We start from the raw sequence: 20,215 nt of genomic DNA, 5'->3' as shown, positions 1-20,215 counted from the left end.
CTGAATTCTTATCTGGAAATTCTAAAAAATTCCACAGTGGCGCTTGTTGTAGAGAACGAAATTCCAACAGGTTATCGTGTCTTTGATGGTGTATAAATGTGGTCATAGCAAGCGGAAACTGGCGGAAACGACATTGATTTTTATTTCTTTTCATAGAGATTTTTGTAACGACACGTTGTTAATACCGTAAGTGGTAATTTATTTATTAATTAAATTATTTAAATAATTTTTTAAACATTAAATAATATTATGATTGATTAATTTAATGTGATTGCTGTATATAAATTAATTTTTTGTAATTATTAATTGAGTGTATTGTGGCTTGTTGGTGTGATAAAAAAAAAATTTGAGGTTAAATAGTGTACTAAACAACGTGGTTTTCTTTTTATTATAGAACGAGCAAAGATGCAGATTTTCGTCAAGACACTTACAGGAAAAACAATCACCCTCGAGGTTGAAGCTTCTGACACAATCGAAAATGTCAAAGCTAAAATTCAAGACAAGGAAGGAATCCCACCAGATCAACAACGTTTGATCTTTGCAGGAAAGCAATTGGAAGATGGACGTACACTTTCAGATTATAACATTCAGAAAGGTAAAAATTACATATTATAAATAAATAATAAATAAACAATTTCTGTTTATCCATTTAATTTTGATGATTATATTCATTTAATAATAATTTTTTGTCAATTATTTTTAGAGTCAACCCTCCATTTGGTACTCCGTCTTCGTGGTGGTGACATTGAGCCAAGTCTTAAACTTCTTGCTCAAAAATTCAACTGCGACAAAATGATCTGTCGTAAATGTTATGCTCGTCTTCATCCAAGAGCAACAAATTGTCGTAAAAAGAAGTGTGGACACACCAACAACATCCGCCCAAAGAAGGTCTTGAAGAAGTAGATAATTTTTTGTCTATCAAACATTATATCACAAAGAAAAAAGCTAGAGTATTTGTTGCTTTTTTGTCAACATCTGAATAATTGTTTGTGACAATTCAAATAACTAATAAATCAAGCTTAAACTTATACTGTAATTTTTTTTTTATTTAAACAAAAACCTACCTTTTAATTTACTTTAAACAATATTTAACTGTTTACTTTGAGCTCAATTAATTCAAGTTGAATTATTGGATCAGACCATTTAAAATTGATTAGGTCTAGTTTTTTTTTATCAACGACGACTTAATTATTAATATTAAACAAAGAAAAAACATCTTAAATATTTTTATTAATTGGATTTTATTATATATTAAATGAAATTGCCAGATATTATTTTAATTAACAATAACAATTAGACTGATCAAATTTATTTATTGATTTTTAAATATTTCCAATCTCTATAATTCATTAATAATAATTCACATTGACTCTACAATTCAACAGAGTGTAATTGTTGTTTTAATATAAATTATTGATTTATTTAATCCACATACGTCTCCAAACAAATTCACCAGCATCAACGAATCCATAAAGCATCAATGCACATGTAATGCCAAAAAGAACCTTGTCTTTACGTCCACCCATCTTCCATACTTCTTTTTCCATGTAATTTGGTGGCTATAAAAATAATTTTTAATTTAATTAATCAATTTATAACATGACATTTTAATTTGTTTATTTACCTGGAATTTTTTCTGATTTGCAAGAACTCTTGGACAACAAGTTGACATGTTAGCTGCTTGTGGACCAGATAAAATTGTAGCTGGTTTAGTTTTTATTGAATCCCAAATCATTTTTGGTGGTTCTGCTTGTTGCAGAGGTACCGGTGCCTGTTGATTAATTTAAAAAATTATTAAAATTTACAATAACAATGTTTTGTTGACATTGAAAATTTTTATAAATTATCCAAAGTCAATATTGTTCATGACATTTTGTCCCAAAATTATAGGTTATGTTTTACTTTTTAATTGACATTAATTATTTAAAGCAAATTATTTTATCGAATTTTCATTATACAAGACCAATTTATTGACAATAATTTTAATGAGTATATATTTTTTATAAATAAATTTGATAATTAAATAACACTGTCCACCATTATGGTTGTGTAACTTTTCTGTTTGGCTAAATTCCCAGACAGAGTCTCATCATAACTCAATAATAATTAAATACTAAATAAATACAAATTGACAATAATTGTATATATTTAATCGACTATCTTACATTAATTAATATGTTTATAAAATTAACTTACAATTGGAGAAAGTGGTTGAAAATTTGTCGAATTTTTTAAACGTCCAGTAAATTTATCAAACTGGTGGGATGGCATTTTGCCTTGATTGTTATTTGTTGCCTTAGCTTCTTGCGCAATTTACCAAAATATCAATTTTCATGCGCATGCTCTTGACAAATATTAGAAAAAAAAAAATATATAAGTGAAATCAAAATATATATTTAAATAAAAAAATAGATACAAAATTTAACTATTTGTTTAGATATGAACAATAATTATTTATTTATTTTTTAAATAATCAGTTTAGTGTTAATTAAATAAATAAAAAAAAAAGTGTTACTCAAATTGTGATAAATTTTCAATTGGCTATTAGACATTGATCACGTGTAAGTATAAACCAATGATAAATTAAATGAAAAAAAAAAATTTGACACACATATGTTGACAAATGTTATGTTGTTGTTGTTGTTGTTGTTTTCAAGTTGGATCCAGCTGCAGCTTATCTCATTGAGATCAACAAAAACATCTTATTAGTTACCTAGTATATTAATTAACAACAACAAAAAAATGGACAACAAAAGCTCGCCAATTATTAATTTTCATCCAATAATATCATCAATTCAGAAAATAGCACTCTATGAAACAAAATCTGTAAGTAATTATTAATTAATATCAATAATTTAATAAAATTAATGTTTTTTACTATTATTATTTATCAGAGATTTTACCTGATGGGATCTAATAACACACTGTCACGATTTCGAGTATTAAAAATTGACAGAATGGAGCCAAAAGATTTAATTGTTGTAGACGACAAAGTAGAATATAATCAGAATGAAATTGCAGAGCTGGTAAATATGATTGATGATGGAAATCGTAATAGAGCACAGAGAAATAAATTCAGTGGTGTTACGAAGATTGTATCAGCATTTGGCATCGTTGGTAACATTAATTCTACTTAAATAATAAAACTGTTTATGTTCATTCTTTATTCGTATTAACATTAATGATTGATATTTTATTACAGGATTTATCAGATTCCTTGAAGGATATTACATAATTTTAGTGACAAAAAGAAGACGTGTTGCTGCAATTGGTCATCATACAATATATAAAATTGAGGATACATCAATGATTTATATACCAAATGATTCAGTTAGAATATTTCATCAAGATGAACAGAGATATGTCAAGATGTTTCAAAGCATTGATTTAAGTAGTAATTTTTATTTTAGTTATTCTTATGATATAACTCATACACTACAAAGTAATCTTGCTCCACCAAAACACATAAAATCAGATTTATTTAAAGACAATAATACTGATGAAAGTGCTGATTTTTTTAACATGTGGTCAACAAGAAAAGATAATCATAAAAATGAATATGGAGAAAAAATAATTGATTATGGAATAAGAAGTAATCCACATCGTCGTTTTGTATGGAATAGTCATTTATTATCACCAGTTGAAAAAGATTTACATCATGATTGGATAATGTATATAACACATGGTTTTATTGGTCAATCAAATGTTAGTATATTTGGTAAATCAATATATATAACATTAATAGCACGTCGTAGTAATCGTTATGCTGGTACAAGATTTTTAAAACGTGGTGCAAATGATGATGGTGATGTTGCAAATGAAGTTGAAACAGAACAAATTGTACATGATTCATGTGTTAGTTCATTACATAATGGTAAATTTAGTTCATTTGTACAAATGCGTGGTTCAGTACCAGGTAATTGGAGTCAAGATATTAGTAAAATGGTACCAAAACCAACAATATCATATGATCTTGCTGATCCATATTTTGAAATTTCAAGTTATCATTTTAATGAACTAATGAAACGTTATGGTACACCAATAATAATATTAAATTTAGTTAAAAAACGTGAAAAAAAAAAACATGAAAGTATATTAAGTGAAGAACTTGATACTGCTGTTGAATATTTAAATCAATTTTTACCAATTGATTATCATATACAATATATTAGTTTTGATATGGCCAGAATGAATAAAGGTAAAACAGCAAATGTCATGGGTAGATTAGGTAATATTGCAAATAATGCTGTTATTAAAACTGGTATATTTCAATCACAATATAAATATCCATGTCAAAGTAATTTTTTTGATAATAATAATAATTTAAAAAAATTAAATAATACATTATTACATAATTATGATGATAATAATCATATTAATAGTAATGATGATAATAATAGTATTGAAATAAAAGGAACATTACAAACTGGTATAATACGTACAAATTGTGTTGATTGTCTTGATAGAACAAATACAGCACAGTTTGCAATTGGTAAATGTGCATTAGGTTATCAATTATGTGCACTTGGTGTACTTGGTCAACCAAAATTAGAATTTGATTCTGATTGTGTTAGAATGCTTGAAGAATTATATGAAGATCATGGTGATACACTTGCATTACAATATGGTGGTTCACAACTTGTTCATAGAATAAAAACATATCGTAAAACAGCACCATGGACAAGTCAAGGTAATGATATTATGCAAACATTAAGTCGTTATTATAGTAATACATTTTCTGATCAAGAAAAACAACATACAATGAATTTATTTTTGGGTTTATTTATACCAAAAGAAGGTAAACCACAAATATGGGAATTATTAACTGATTATTATCTTCATCATAAATCATCAGTAATATATAATAAAAGAAAAAAATTATTAACACAATGGTATGATGATGATTTGCTTAAATGTTTACCATTATCATTATATCAAGTTACAAAATCATGTACAGAAATGATACAAGTACATAATACACAAGAAGAAATGATTGATATTTATTATGATTATTATAGACCATATGAATTAACACCATTATTAGATTTATATGCATATCAAGTTAGTCATTCAATACGTGATTTTATGCCACATTTTACAACAAATTATAGTCCATTTGCTGTTAGAATACGTCCTGGTAGAAGACGTGAAGAAACATCAACAAATAAAATTGTTAATATTAAAAATCCATCAATGACTGGACAAAGTTCAACAAGTTCAACAGCATCAAGTGCAAGTTCATCAATTGATAGTAGTTCTGATGATGATGATAATAATAATCATATGAATTCAATTGATTCACAATCATTATCATGGAGAGAAACAAATGAATACATGACATTTGAAAATTTATTTCCATCAATGAAAGATGTTTATGGTACTGAACCAACAATACCAGGACGTACTGATTTAGTTTTGTATAAAAGATTTGTTATGATTGGTAAAAATGCAATATATCCAAGTGATCATTCAAGTGCAAGATTTCGAATGGTACAGCTTGCAACATTTCCAGATATTGCACCAATTAAAATTCAATTACCGAGAGTTGAAGATTATAGTATTTCTATTTATGAGCAGTATGTTGAGAGAGGAAAAAATGGTGGTTTTCAACCTTCACCAAATGATTTAAAGCTTTATGAAAAATATGAAAATCAACAAAAATTGTCACTGGGTATTGCAAGCAAGGAACCATTTTAATTTAATTTGTTATTCATTGAATTGTTTTTCTTTTTTTATACATAAATAAATATATATATATTTTTTTTCAAGTTAGTTATTTAAGCTAATAAAATACTTGTTTATGATAATTATGTTTAAATATCTAAATAAAAATTTTTATTAAATACATTAATGCAATTTTATTTAGAAAAAAAAAAAAAAAAAAATGACAATACAAAAGTGAGTTACTGATAAATTGAGTAAATTTTTCATTTAAAAAAAAAATTAAGACAATTAAATACTTATATTTTATCATTTTACAAATAAATTATATAATTCGATGGCAATTTTTTTATATCTAAAAAAAAAACTATATATTGTATTTTAATTTTTTAATTTTGAAATATTTAAATTTGATGAATTTTTTGGAAAATTTTTAATTGAAACATTTGCAATTGAACCAAATTTATCTTTTCTCGTTGGACATCTATCTTGGTGTTTGATATATCCTCCAAATGTACAGTTAGGCAATGCACAAGTTTCACTTTGTATACATCTAAAAAAAAATAAATGAATCAACAAATTGACATTATGAAAATAATTAAAATTAAAAAATGCAATTTGCTTACAATTTATCATCTTGTGAAAAATAACCCCTGCCTATACTCAAATCAGCACAAATAGTATTGTTTTTTGGACATTGACATTGACAATCACCATTTTCAATAACTGCTGAAAATTTTGAGGGACATTTACATCTGTTAAAACAAAAAAAAAAAAATTAAATAATCATTATCGAAAATATTTTTTTTAAAAGATAAATCAATTTCAAATTAATTACGGTTTTTTTTTCGGTAATTTTGTTATATTTTGTGGCTGTAAAGTAATCTGTTGCTGATTGTCATTATTTTCATGACTTTCTTCATTTCCATTTAGGGATGTATATTTATTTTTACATTCACAATCAGTATCATTGTAGAATATTAATTTTTCAACACTTCTTTCTCGTCCAATACGATCCGTCTGAAAAATAAATAAATAAAATTCAATTAATTATAATAAATATCCATTCAAAAACGGCTTATAAAAGTTTTCATTTATAAAAAGAAAAAAGAGTCAATTTGTTGAAATTTTTTATTATTTATTTATGACTTATACAAGCTACTGAAAAATTCCGTGAAAGTTACATTCAGTGAGTAGTAAAAAAGAAAAAAAAAAAAAAGGAATAAATAAATAATATCAAGCCCTTTCAAATAAACAACCATTAATAATAATAAATTTTTAAAAAAGTTTCACCATCTCAATTCAAAGTCAAGCTATATTTTTATATATATTTATTTATTTATTGAACAATATAATGATCAACGATCACAACTTGATACATCAGTAAATAAATATCCATGTATACTCAACATACACATATTAATATATAAATAAATATATATATAAAATGTTGCTTGAGGGTCAATCAAGATCGTGATGACAGGTAGCTCTCACATACCCTATGTAATTTAACTTTGGTAGCGATAACTTGATTGCATATAAATCAATGTCAATAATATATTGTATACCTATCGAGCATAAATACTGGGTCAGATCAGGTACAATCACGATTCATTGAAAACACGCAAACAAATAATAATAATAATAATAATATATTTTATATTGTTGAGAAGCCGGTTAACGCCTGTGACAATTTATATCTGACATAAACAACAGTTTGGATAAAATAGCTGTTCACCATCAAGAACTCGCACTGCTTTCTATAAACGAGATAACAACTTGTTTGACTTTTGATATTTGTATAAATTGTCTTAAAATATTAAACCATCAAAATATTATTTATTCCATCGATTATTCATATTTCATAATTCATCTTCAGCTTGTATCGATAAATTATCCACTTTTTTATTTTTGAAATCCTTTCGAATGACACACAATATCAAATATTTTTTTTTCTTCTATTTTATAATTAATAATAATTTAAAATAATTGTTATATCGGTTTTTAAAAATTGCTTGAATAATCATTGATGAAATTGATGACTCATGATGTAATATAAAAGTAAATTGAATTAAAAAAAAAAAATTTTAGATAATAGTTTATTGAGTGAATAGTTTTAAAAACATGATTGAAACAAAATACATGTATTATAGCATCATGGCCTTTGACATGTATATTAAGTACGGTTGAAACACCTTTATTAACCTTTCAATATAAAATAACAATAAAAAATAAATATAAAAAACCAGGAATAAAAAGCAGAGCATGTGTTTGACATGAAACGAAGTGTTAGTCAATTTGTTTGTTTTTTATTATATATTTATTTATTTATTGCAATTTAAAAATGAAAAAAAAAAATAACAATATGTAGTCATCATGATGAGGATGGTCAATATAGTTATATTGGAATAACCGTATAAGGGTTGAGTCATAAATTCATCTGTCTGAGAGTAGTCTGTCTAGTCGGTTAATAGAGGCCATCGATCTTCTGAGAACCGGTCATCTTTTTAGATAATTTTACGTTGTATTTATTTAAAAATATATTATTCTCTGTACTTGCAAAATGACAACAGTTTTTTGCAACAGCCAATCTTGTGTGTTCAAATGTATTTTTTATTTTTTATTTTATTTTTGTAATCAATTGTCTGTATCTCGTTTTTTCATGTTTATTCTTTAGTCAAAAAAAAATATCCTATCACATATTTCCGTTTATTTAAATTCTGATCACTTCCGTGAATTGCGAGCTTTCTTTATCTTGTTTAAAACATTAGTTCCCGTAACTTTGCAATGTTAATTATTTGATGATTTTTATTGTTTTTCTTGTTTATATATTAAAAACCAGTTTTAAACTGTACATTAAAATTCAACAAACTATTTATTCACATAATTTATATATTATAAAAATTGTATTGGTATACAATTGCGTGATAAATTGACTTAATCGATCTATTGTTTATTTTTATATATAAATTTAAATTTTACATAATAGCATGTTTGTTTAATATTAATTAAATAATATATTATTAATTGAGGTATTTGCACATATTGACTTTGTTGAAATTATTTTATTTTTCTTTAAGATTATTACTGTGATATGAGTAATTGAAAATTCCATGAATATTGCCAATTAATTATATAATTTTTTAATTTGATTAATTACATGTACAATAAAGTATTTATTAAGTTATTTTATTTTCTATTTATTTATCAATCAATTAGAATTTTTTAGTAAGTAATTTAGAAAGGTATACGCACATGTAACTAGTTTTGATTAAAAATTATGATTTTACAATCTAATTGGGATGTTTATTTTAACGTGAATTGACAAATTAAGTAGAAAGTTAAATTATTAGTCAGACGAACAATGTAAATGTGTTGTAAATATATATATCTAATGATTTTATTTTATCAATTTTATATTTATTTTTTTTTGTCGAATAAAAGTGCACTTGATATAATAATCAGGTATATATTATTTTATAATTATTTATCAATATATAAAGTAGTGAGACAAGTATAAATATTTGCAATCAAGTGTGTCCGAATAGTTTTGAATTTGAATCTGGATGCAAAAATAGAAACGGGTGTACTTTTATATGATGTAGAGTGTCTGGTATGTTTATATTATGCAGTGTTCATGTTGATATTGCTATTTGTATAGGTAAAGTATATACCTGGCCAACAACGACCTGGGTCAGTGGGCGTGGGCGTTGCATTATTTCTTCTTGAAAATAAATTTAAAAAAAATTTTTTTTTAAGTAAATGCAATTTAAATAAATATATATAAACACCCACGCTAATTTACTATCATCGTAATTTTATTATTTAAAAAAATACATTGTTAAAAACATTTATTTTTTTATTTTTACTGAGGGTGTATGTTTTTCTTTTAATTTTTTTGCTACTGTGTATTTTTAATTAAAAACCAGACAAAATTTTTTTTTTTCTTTTTTCTTAAATTTATTACCAAGATAATTTATTAGTGAATGAATTTTTTTTTTTTTTTTATTGAGGATATACTTGAAAGCTCTTTGACTTAATCAATTTGTTTTTAAATGGTTTTTTTTTTTTCTCAACTGTTGGTTGTAGATGAGATATTGATATGAATATATTGTATATATTTATTAAAAAATCATGTGAGGTGTATATTTTTTAAAGGCTTTTTAAACTAATGAGTATATCGCAACCCTTTTGATGTTCTCACCAAAAATAGAAGTGCGTGGATATTTTTATATATATAATGTATATAATGTCTTAATTCTCATGTCTCGGTGATGCGAGAAAGAGAATTCGTTTGTGTCTGGAATGTACAACTATTACTTTACCAAGAAAACACATCTCAAGTGGCTCAATCTACGCTGATGAATCACGTTTTGTGTTTGAATTTTTTTTTATTTGAATCTCTATGTACAATCGGACAATGGCAAAATCATGCTGCTTTATATCGTTTTTATTTTTTTATATTATTTTTAAAGTTGTCAAGTTATACCCTACGAATGATACGAACATTGCTGCATAATTTCTTTGCCAATTCATCTGGTATTTTAAAATTGTCTACAATTATGCATACATGCAGCTGTTTACCATTATACCATTTTAAATATATTAAAAGCATATTAATTTTTTTTTTTTTTAGTATGTATTTTCAAGTGACTTTTATATATTTTTACGACTCAAGTTAAATATTGTATGTCTCATATCGTTTATAAGACAGATGCCAAATGATCCCATTCAAACTCATTGATAAATTTTTTTTTTAAACCAATAAATTCTATAAAAAAATAAATAAAGAAAATAAAAAAATATACTAGATGATATTTGAAGTGAGATTATTATTTTGATGTCAATCAAAACGACCAATCAGTTGAGTGGTCAACAAAAAAAAATTCTTCAACTTTTGATGGACCGAAAAAATAGGACACCACTTTTAGACATTTTTTTGCGATAAAACTAATGGTCTCACTTGGACTCATCTACCAAATCATAAATCAATTTAATACGATAATAAAAAAAATTTCAAAAGCCACCTGAAGATATTTTTTTTTTTTAATCTTATTTTTAACAGCATCTTGAGCTGTTGTGGTTGCTGCTCTTACCACGAAATGATTAATATTTTTTTTTTAGTTAGTCGTTAAAAAATATAAAAAAATAAAATTTCTACCACATTTTTATTACATAAATATATTTTTTACTTGTCAAACAATTAAAAATTTTATTTATCCAGTTTGACAATTTTTTAAAAATATAGAAATATGATATACGTATACATTAATTTTTGATTTATTTTTAAGTAAAATATATATTTTATAAATTCCAAGAGTAATAACGTAAATCGAAATGACAAAAATGTGTAAGTGTAACCACCATGAATCAGTGACCAGTGTATATTTTTGTACCACGGAACTAGTCTTTATACTGAGTATTTATATAGTCTGACGACTATTCAGAAATGTGTTAGATGTCATCATCAAGATACTATAATACTCCAACTTTCTCAAATATACACCAAGCCAATATTCAAGTAAATTTAAAAACCACAAAAAAAAAAAAAAAAAAGAATAACACAGTTCTTGAAAAAGTATATAAAAATATATTTATTTTTATCATCAATATTTATTTATTCACTATATGATTCTCTCTATTTTTTTCAAAAAAAAAAAAGAAAACATTTCTATCGAGTTAAATTGAATAATATTTATTTTTTTTCTGTTAACACATGATCCATTTATATATGCTCTATAAAAATATTTATATAGCAAGGCGTCATATAAATTCAAGCTTCATGAATTAAATATTTTTAAAACCGGAAGCTTTGATGAGGGGTAAATAAATAAAAAGAAAAATCTGATGGGTTGGGTCGATGGCTTGGCAATTAATTATCGATGATAAATCACAATATAAATATATAATAATACGTGAGTGTGTTTGTGTTTGTGGTGTGATATTTGATTGATGCCATTTGGCACCAATAAACCATTGTTATTCTTTGAAGGTAAAATTCATGATATGATTTTAATGACTAGAACGCGCATCAATTGTAATAATTGTTGATCGTAAATTGACCGTTATCAAATGGCATCCGGTTGTAAAATTATTTTCAATGGTTATTGCTACTTAATATATCGATTGGTTATAAAAAAAATTATTTTTAACTTTTCATAATAAATTAGGATCAATTAGTTTGTACAATAAAACTTATTTATCTGATTTATATTTTATCAGACTAATGAACCGTTGTAAAATATTTTCTTTTTTTTCTTTTTTTTATATATTTGTTTATAATAAAATAAAAATACTTACGTAAAAATAAAATTCAACTGGATGTGAACGAATTGGTGCACATGTTAATTGTTCATTATTGCAACAGCCAGTATCATCAGAACATTTATGAAGTATTACACAGTGTGGTGAATAAGTTGTTGAAGGATTTGGATAAACATTACGAACGGGTATGACACGTGCTTTCGGCCATCGGCAATTACCTTCACGTGATAATTTTCTTATATTTTGAAGAATAACATCATTGTAATCAGCCCCTGCTTTAAAATAAATTATATTATTAATAAATTTTTAATAATTAAAAAAGTACATAGTATATTTTATTTTGATAATGAAAAATTAAAAAATAGAAAATTCATTGAGTGAAAATGTGAAAGTCTGATGGTGCTAAAAAGTTTTGTTTCACTTTGCGCGTTATTTTTTTTTATATACGCATACAAATTGATAGCATGAAAATTAGATAATACTAATTATTAAAATAAATAATATATTGTTTAATAATTTAATAAATTTTCATTATTAAAATTATTAGTTTTTTTTTTATCATTATTTTTATAAAGTAGTTATTTTTAAAATTACAAAGGGCAAGATTATATACAAAAAAAAAAATTATTATGAAAATATTAATGCAAAATTTAAACGTGAGTGTAAATAATTGATTTATTGTTGTAAATATATATTTAAAATATTTATCATGGTTTATAATAATATACTTAAAGTTCAAAAGGGCAAATTGATGAATATTACATCAAAAAAAAATTTAAGACAAACTTATTGTTCACATTGAAGTTAAAAAATTTTCTCATTCTTTTTTTTCATTTTACTTGCAAGAATGTTGTAATGAAAAAGAAAAAATAAATAAATAAAATAACCGTAGCTAATCAGAATATAAAATTGTATACTGAAAAATTTCATCATTTTTTTTTCAAGGTGATTTAAATTTATTGATGTTAATATATTGGTAAAACTGTATGAAATAATTTTTTCACTTTTTTCAAGTGTAAAAAAAATCATAATAATACATTTACCATTTTGTTGAGATTGTGATAATTTTCCATCCTTTGTTTTAAATTTATTAAATGATGCACGATACACTGATGTAATATTTGCTTTTTTTGTTGTTGGTTTTCTTATGGTTTTGGGTGTCATTAACATTGCTGGTGTTACTGTTGCATTTAATTTTTCAATTATTTTCATTGTTGTTGAAGGTGAAATTGTTGTTGTTGGCACTGATGTTTCATATTCATTGTCATTCACCGTATACGCCTCAACAGAAAAGATAAAAAAAAAAAAAATTAAATTTTCATTAGATACATATTGTTAATTATTTAAAAAAATATAAACATATAATTAAAATAGTATTTGTATTATTTATAATATCTAATACTAATAAATTATATTCAACTTTGTCATTGAATATTTTTGCAATAATAATCATAAACTTTCATCATGTTATTTATTTATTTTTGCATAATCGTCAATGAAACATTTCTATGCATGCATTCAATTGAATGTAATTGATTTTTTTTTCTTTTTTACACTGATAGATAATTTTTTTTTAAATACGTAAAAGAAAAAAATATGTATATCAGTCCTTGAAATATTTTATTACAACAATATATTAATTCTATAAATAAATATTAATGAGATGTTTTTTTTTAATTTTTATTTTTGAATCAATAAAATTTTATTATTAAAAAAAATAATAAAAGGATAAAATTCTTATGTATGTTTTTTTATACTATCATCATATGAGGAAATATAAAAATATAAAAAATCAGAAATTAAAATATACATAATACACGATGATGAATTTGTTTGTATAAAAATAATCAACAAAAATGAGAAAAAAAAAAAATTATATATACTTAAAAAAAAAAGTAAAATATTCTATTTGAAAAAGAGACACACATCCGTAATCATCAGACGCATCTGTATCATCAAGTTCTTTGATGATTTGCCGACATAAAATAGTAACAATATTTTGCTCTGGTTGTTGGGGGTTTAATAAAATTTTAAACCGGTCGAGAACTTGTACTATATATTCATATGATACCGGTTGATCCCAAGGCACTCTTTCCACTTGACATCACATATTGTTTTATTATTATTCTGTATATACAATTTTTTTTTTTTTTTCGCTTTTCATTTAAATAATATGTCTAGTGATCACATTTTTTATTTTTTGCTGTATTGCAAATACACTTGTATACAATTGTTTTTGTATATATATGCGTGTTGAATGTCTGCAAGTTCTCGAGTGAATTCAATTTAATCCATGACACTCAAAGACCTTTGCCAGCAAAAAAGTAGCAAAATCCATTTGCCATGCATGCAACAACAATGTGTATAGTCAAGCACAAGGATACATAATAATAAGTAAAATAAAAAAGCAAAAAAAAAAAAAAATAAAAAATAAACATATATTTTACGCGATCTTAACTACCGTTGCTTGAGCATCAGGAGGATCAAGAAACGACATTAGTGCCACATGCCAGAGATCGACCATTAAAAAAAATATATATATTTCAGTGCACTCTTTACTCTTTCTTTTGGACCACCCAAAAATTCATATATATAATAATACATTAAGATATTGACTTGAGACAAAAGTTATGATCAATGTGTAGCGTGTACATTATTCATAAATCAAATAGTATATGTTAATTTATTTAAAAAAAAATTGTATACGTGTATATTGAAACAATAAACGCCTACACGGTGCATTTAGTGCGGGTGGAGTTTTGTCTGGCATGTGAATATTATCAATTAAATTAACAAACGTGCATCAGATATAAATGTGACCAGGTGGATCAGACAATGAAACTATTGGACACAAATTTTCAAAAGAGAGTTTATCTTATATTTAATTTTATTTTTTTTTTAAATTATTTTTTGATTACTTGTGAGACAGGCATTTTGTCGATTACATTCTTGATCGGTTGTCAGAAGTCAAGACCACCCACGATCCTAATGTAACATTTACCTTCACTCTGTTATCATATCCACAAAAAAAAAAAAAATAAATAAATATATATACTTTTATATTTTGCCGGTTAAAGAATAACTAAAGTTTTTTTTTTTTTTTCTTTAATTTTTTAGCTTCTTATTTTGCTTATTATTAAATTAGCAAAAAAAAAAAATTTATAATATTGTTTTTAGTTAATTCATTAAATACCAGTATATAATTAATACAATCTAAATTATATTATAAATTATTTATCCTTGAAATAATTTTGTGAGAGTCATTTAAAATTTTTCTTGGAAATAATTTCGTTTTTTTTAAATTTCGAAATATTTATAAGTTTTTTTTTTTTTAAATTAATATAAATTTATATTCATATATATTTTTTTTATCACTCATAAATTCATAAATTATCATCTAAAGAAAAAAAAACTCGAAAAAAATTAATACAATTGATGTGATAATGCTATTATTTCAATAAATTTTCGATACAATGAAAAAACATAAACAATCTTTTTTTACACATGTTGATTTAAATCATACTAGTCCTTACTTTTAAAAAAAAAATACATCTTGTGATACAAAGAGAACACTGTTCAGATAACTAACGTGTATACATGGTGTTTTTTTTTTTTTTTTTAAATTTTTTTAATCCTCTATATGAACTAATCCATAATAATATTATTTATTTATTCAATAATAACAACAATATGGTAAAAACATAGAGAAGATATATTCAATACATCTGAGATTGCTTTTAAATCTTATCATTTGACTAATAATAAATGATAAAATGAACCAAGCACTACTGATATAATACATAAACTCAAACAAAGTCAAGTTCTTTGACCTTAAAAGATGAGGGCAACATGATATATCAAAGTGTTATATTAATATATAATATAATATATAAATAAAATATATTTATTTATTGAATTATTTGAATGGTATGAATAATGTTATAATAATTTAATGAAAGTAAAATATAAATGATTTAATGAGTTGCTATTTAAAGAATGAAAATGCCAGGCTGTCTGGTGCTGCAAACGACCATGACGTATATACAGTGGCACGCGCAGTAGCAAATAATGGTGTCCATAACCACACCATAGCAAATAAGACATTTACAAATTTTAAATTAACACGACATGACATATTTTAAAATTATATTAAAATATTATTTTTTATTTTTTATCATCATACATTCTTTGTAATTTATTTTAGCATTTTTTTTTTTGTTTTTTTTTTCATCTTTGAGGCTCTTTTTTTTTGGCTTTAATATTTACTTGTGTTTTATTTATTTTAGCATTTTTTTTGAAGATGGGGGATTATTCTTAATTAAATAAGGTCATTTGTGTTTATGAGTACTTAAAAATTTTAATGGATATTAATATGAAGAAAAGGTGCAGCGATTTTATGACATCATCTTTTATTCACGGCTTTTAAAGAATGACACTTTCAATAAATACTTATAAGAAACACTCCTTAGAAAGTATTTAAATAAAAGAAAAAAAAACAAATGTCTTAATTATTTTATAATATAAAATTATTTATTATTAAATTATAAACAAAAAAGTTCTTATTTATTTTCGTGCGGTCGAAGAGATAAAAAAAACTGTAGATTAAAAATTCGTTCCTATATTTAAAAATAAACTATTTTGTGGGTTTTTTATTTTCAATGGGTCAATTAAAATGTCATCTTATTTGTGTGATAAATTTTTCGATAATTAAATTTAAATAACACCACCAAATTAAGAATTGAAATAAAAAAAACATATATCTGTAGACGTAACAAAAAAAAAAAGTCACTTTTTTTTAATTTAATTGTTAATTTTTTGTTGTTATTCTTCAAGTTTAATTATCAAAATTTATATCATTTAAATAAACTGATATTTCAATTGACCTATTGCAAAAAAAATCATCGAAAAAAGTCTATTTTTAAAAGTAGGAACGAATTTTTAATTTACATATTATTTTTTTGCCATCACGGTATGTTAAATGTGGGAATTCCTAGATGACACATGTCCTATTTCATAGATTGTTGTGGTAAAAAAATAAAAATTATAAATTAAATATTTAATCCTACATTCACAATCGCTAGTATTTAATAAAAAAATTAATTTTAACAAACTGTAAATTCATTTCAATTACATTTTATACAAATAATATTATCAATATGAATTTATTGAAACAAAAGTTAGTCTATCACACAAATGACACTTGTTCAAATAAAAAAAATTAAAAAAAACACAAATTCATTTTCTCATTATAAATTTTAATGAATTAAAAACATAATTATACTATTATTTTAACGTTTTTCTTTGTCTTTATAGACACATTATAAATAAAAAAATAAATTATTTTTTATCATCTTTATTTGTCATATTTTATTAGCCGATAAGTCTTTGTTGAATACACAAACAATAGACTGTGATTTCAGCTTCATTGCATGAACACATGGCCCATCAGAATTAATTATTTCATCGAGACAGTTTTTTTTATTTTTTTGAATTTTTTAAAAAATGTTTAACATACTCATGAATGATTCATGTTTGTTAACTGCACACTCGTTTGTCTGTACCATTTATTCTACACCATAACGTAATGATCATGTGCACTGTAATTACTTTCATAAAAATTAAAAGTATGCAATAAGACAGCATTTAAAAATAAATTAAAAAAAAAAAAAAACGAGAGCTTTATGTGAATAAGAGTGACGTGGAATAACAAATACGTTTCATTGTCTGTTCCAAGGATTCGTCATGAATGTCTGATGTGGGTTGATATAGGAAAAGGGATATTTTTCTTTTATGCTAATATAATTTTTTATATTATATATTATATTATTGACAATAGATTGTCATTAATATAATATATACATATGTGTATTCGTCTTTCACCCAGAAAAACAACAAGCGACATATTTACTTGCTATCAAAATAAATAATAAAATAACTTTGTGTGACATTTGCAACATACCAAGATTAATATTAATGAGCTCATTAATATTCAACTTTGTTAATAGATATTTATGGGATTTTTCATTTAATGTAGCACAGTAGTTGTTGTGTATTAACAATATTAATTAATTATTTTATAAAATCTAAAAATATAAAATTTTTTTTTATAATAAAAAATTTCTAAAAATACATTTTATTAATATTAATATCACTTAAATTAATGCTATTTTTATGATGAATAATAATTAATATCAATTTAATAATAAATAATTAATCAAGCTATAGTATTACAAAAAAACAAAAAATTTATTTTACATCCGTTTAATGTTTTTATTATCACGTCGTATTTTCGTGACTAAAATGAAATCATTAAGGATTTGTAGATATAAAATTTAATTTCTAATAATTAAATAAATAAAATATTCAGAATATGAAATTTTTCAATAATTTACTATAGAAATTAAAAAAATTATTATTTTTTTTTTCTAAAATCAGTGACGAGTGCGAGTATATACTTTATTTAACTGGACACTTAAATCTGTCTGTCGGGCTAAATGTCACGTATGATGAGATAAATTCGTGTTGCGATCAAGAGAGAAAAAAATATACTTGTTTATAGCTCGATAAATAATTATTTAGTGACATCGAAGTCCGTTGATGTTTTGTTTTTTAAATAATAATACATATAAATTTGCGATTTTAAATGAATCATTTAACCTATGACAGCACCAGGTCATCAGCACAATAATGATGATGATGATCATCATCATTTTATCATTAAATACCATACCAATTATTTTTTTACTGATAATATTATTATACAAATGTTAACTTAACTATATAAAAAAAAAACTTACCACAATTGTTTTACCATCAGTATAATTATCATCATCATCGTCATCATCATCTATATCATCTTTTTCATAATTATCATCGTTATTATCATTTTTAGTATCAAGACTCTTGGTTATAGCTGGTTGTAATTGTGTTGTTGAATTTAATTTTTTACCATCAAAATTTATTTTTTGACTCAATTGATTATTAATAATATTACGAGTTTTTTTTTTATCTTGATTATCAATAATACTCGTATTATTTAAATTAATTGTTTTATTATTATTACTATTATTATTGCTACTATTAATAATTATTGAATCATTATATAAAATTTCAAGTGTATTATTTTTTTGATATTTTTTATTTTCAATATTACGTGAACCACGTTTAACAGATGTACCTAATTTTGATAAATTCTGATTTTTTGGTTCATTTGATGTTAATACTTTAATTATTTCATCATATGTTTTATATGGTACTTTTTTTTTATACTGATTATTTATTTTTTCATTTTTCATCTCATTATTTTCATCATAATCACCAAGCTCATCTAGCCAACTATCATTATCCTCATTCTCATCATTTTTATTTTCATCCTCTTCGTCATCATAATTTTTATCATTATCATCCAATTGAATATTTTGCCACTGTCGATTAATATTATTTTTTGTTATATTTTTATGTTTTTTATTATTATATTTTAAATCTGATTCTGATGATAAAATTGGTATTGAATGTAAATTTTTTGGACGTGTTTCTTGATAATAAAGTTCCTTGTCACGATTATAAAAAATTTGTTGATGTCGATGTTGATGATGTGGATGTACATGTGGATTTTGATGTCTTTGTTTTTTTAAATTTTCATATTTTTTCGACCAATGTGATGATAATAATAACGGTAACGATGATGATGATTTTTGATAATCTTCAATACTATCCTTAATTAATTTAGGATTTTTTATTATAAAATCATGATAATTATTAACACGATATAATCTTGAATCCAGTCGTCTCCTATAACCCCTTACGATATATAAATCTTTTTCAAAATATAAATTTTTACGTTTTGGATAGTACTGATCATTACTGTATTCCGTATCATCAATTTCATATTCATCATTATTTTTATCATAATCAACATCATCATCATCATAAATATAATCATTGTCATCATCATCATCATTATTATTTATTATTTTATGTTTTATATGTTTTTTATTATTCATATTATTTTCATTAAATATATCATATATTTCTTTGTTGTTTTCATCATCATTATCATCATTGAAAATATCATAATCATCATCATCATTATTATTATCATTATCATTATCAATTATTGTTTTATGATTTTTATTAAATATATCATATGACTCTTTGTTATTTTCATTATTATCATGATCATTAAATTTTGGTTTCATTTCAAATTTATAATTATTTTTTGATATTGAATTTGATAATTTTGATTGTACTTCGTGTCTATGATGTCGATGACGATGACGTGTTGGATATT

General features: G+C 23.7%; 4 protein-coding genes across 5 annotated transcripts; 2 read left to right on the top strand and 2 right to left on the bottom strand.

Annotated features, from left to right (window-relative positions):
• Positions 1-64: 64 nt before the first annotated feature.
• Positions 65-1,028, top strand: LOC122852431 (ubiquitin-60S ribosomal protein L40). The gene is made up of 3 exons (XM_044152221.1): positions 65-186; positions 395-595; positions 704-1,028. Exons 2-3 carry the CDS (start codon positions 406-408, stop codon positions 901-903), a joined length of 390 nt encoding a protein of 129 aa, XP_044008156.1. The 5' UTR covers positions 65-186; positions 395-405; the 3' UTR covers positions 904-1,028.
• Positions 1,029-1,293: 265 nt separating this feature from the next.
• On the bottom strand, positions 1,294-2,327 carry LOC122852430. Its single transcript, XM_044152220.1, has 3 exons — positions 2,197-2,327; positions 1,625-1,771; positions 1,294-1,559 (listed from the first exon to the last, which is right to left on the bottom strand). Exons 1-3 carry the CDS (start codon positions 2,269-2,271, stop codon positions 1,419-1,421), a joined length of 363 nt encoding a protein of 120 aa, XP_044008155.1. The 5' UTR covers positions 2,272-2,327; the 3' UTR covers positions 1,294-1,418.
• Positions 2,328-2,385: 58 nt separating this feature from the next.
• On the top strand, positions 2,386-5,900 carry LOC122852428 (polyphosphoinositide phosphatase). Of its 2 annotated transcripts, XM_044152217.1 has the most exons (4): positions 2,386-2,561; positions 2,658-2,826; positions 2,895-3,117; positions 3,203-5,900. In XM_044152217.1, the coding sequence occupies exons 2-4, from the start codon at positions 2,743-2,745 to the stop codon at positions 5,695-5,697; spliced, it is 2,802 nt and encodes a 933-aa protein (XP_044008152.1). In that variant the 5' UTR covers positions 2,386-2,561; positions 2,658-2,742; the 3' UTR covers positions 5,698-5,900. The 2 variants fall into 2 exon arrangements, with proteins under 2 accessions (XP_044008152.1, XP_044008151.1); XM_044152216.1 differs by lacking the exon at positions 2,386-2,561 and having other exon boundaries at positions 2,589-2,826; positions 3,203-5,885.
• A 116-nt stretch (positions 5,901-6,016) lies between these two features.
• LOC122852429 (probable serine/threonine-protein kinase DDB_G0278845) lies at positions 6,017-19,896 on the bottom strand. Its single transcript, XM_044152218.1, has 6 exons — positions 18,723-19,896; positions 12,969-13,206; positions 11,962-12,200; positions 6,500-6,681; positions 6,288-6,416; positions 6,017-6,214 (listed from the first exon to the last, which is right to left on the bottom strand). The coding sequence occupies exons 1-6, from the start codon at positions 19,218-19,220 to the stop codon at positions 6,043-6,045; spliced, it is 1,458 nt and encodes a 485-aa protein (XP_044008153.1). The 5' UTR covers positions 19,221-19,896; the 3' UTR covers positions 6,017-6,042.
• Positions 19,897-20,215: the final 319 nt, after the last annotated feature.

The sequence above is a fragment of the Aphidius gifuensis genome, linkage group LG3 (genome assembly GCF_014905175.1).
Source record: "Aphidius gifuensis isolate YNYX2018 linkage group LG3, ASM1490517v1, whole genome shotgun sequence".
Lineage (NCBI taxonomy): Eukaryota > Metazoa > Arthropoda > Insecta > Hymenoptera > Braconidae > Aphidius > Aphidius gifuensis.
Note: the sequence above shows the minus strand (reverse complement) of the source record. Positions and strands in the feature narration are given on the sequence as shown.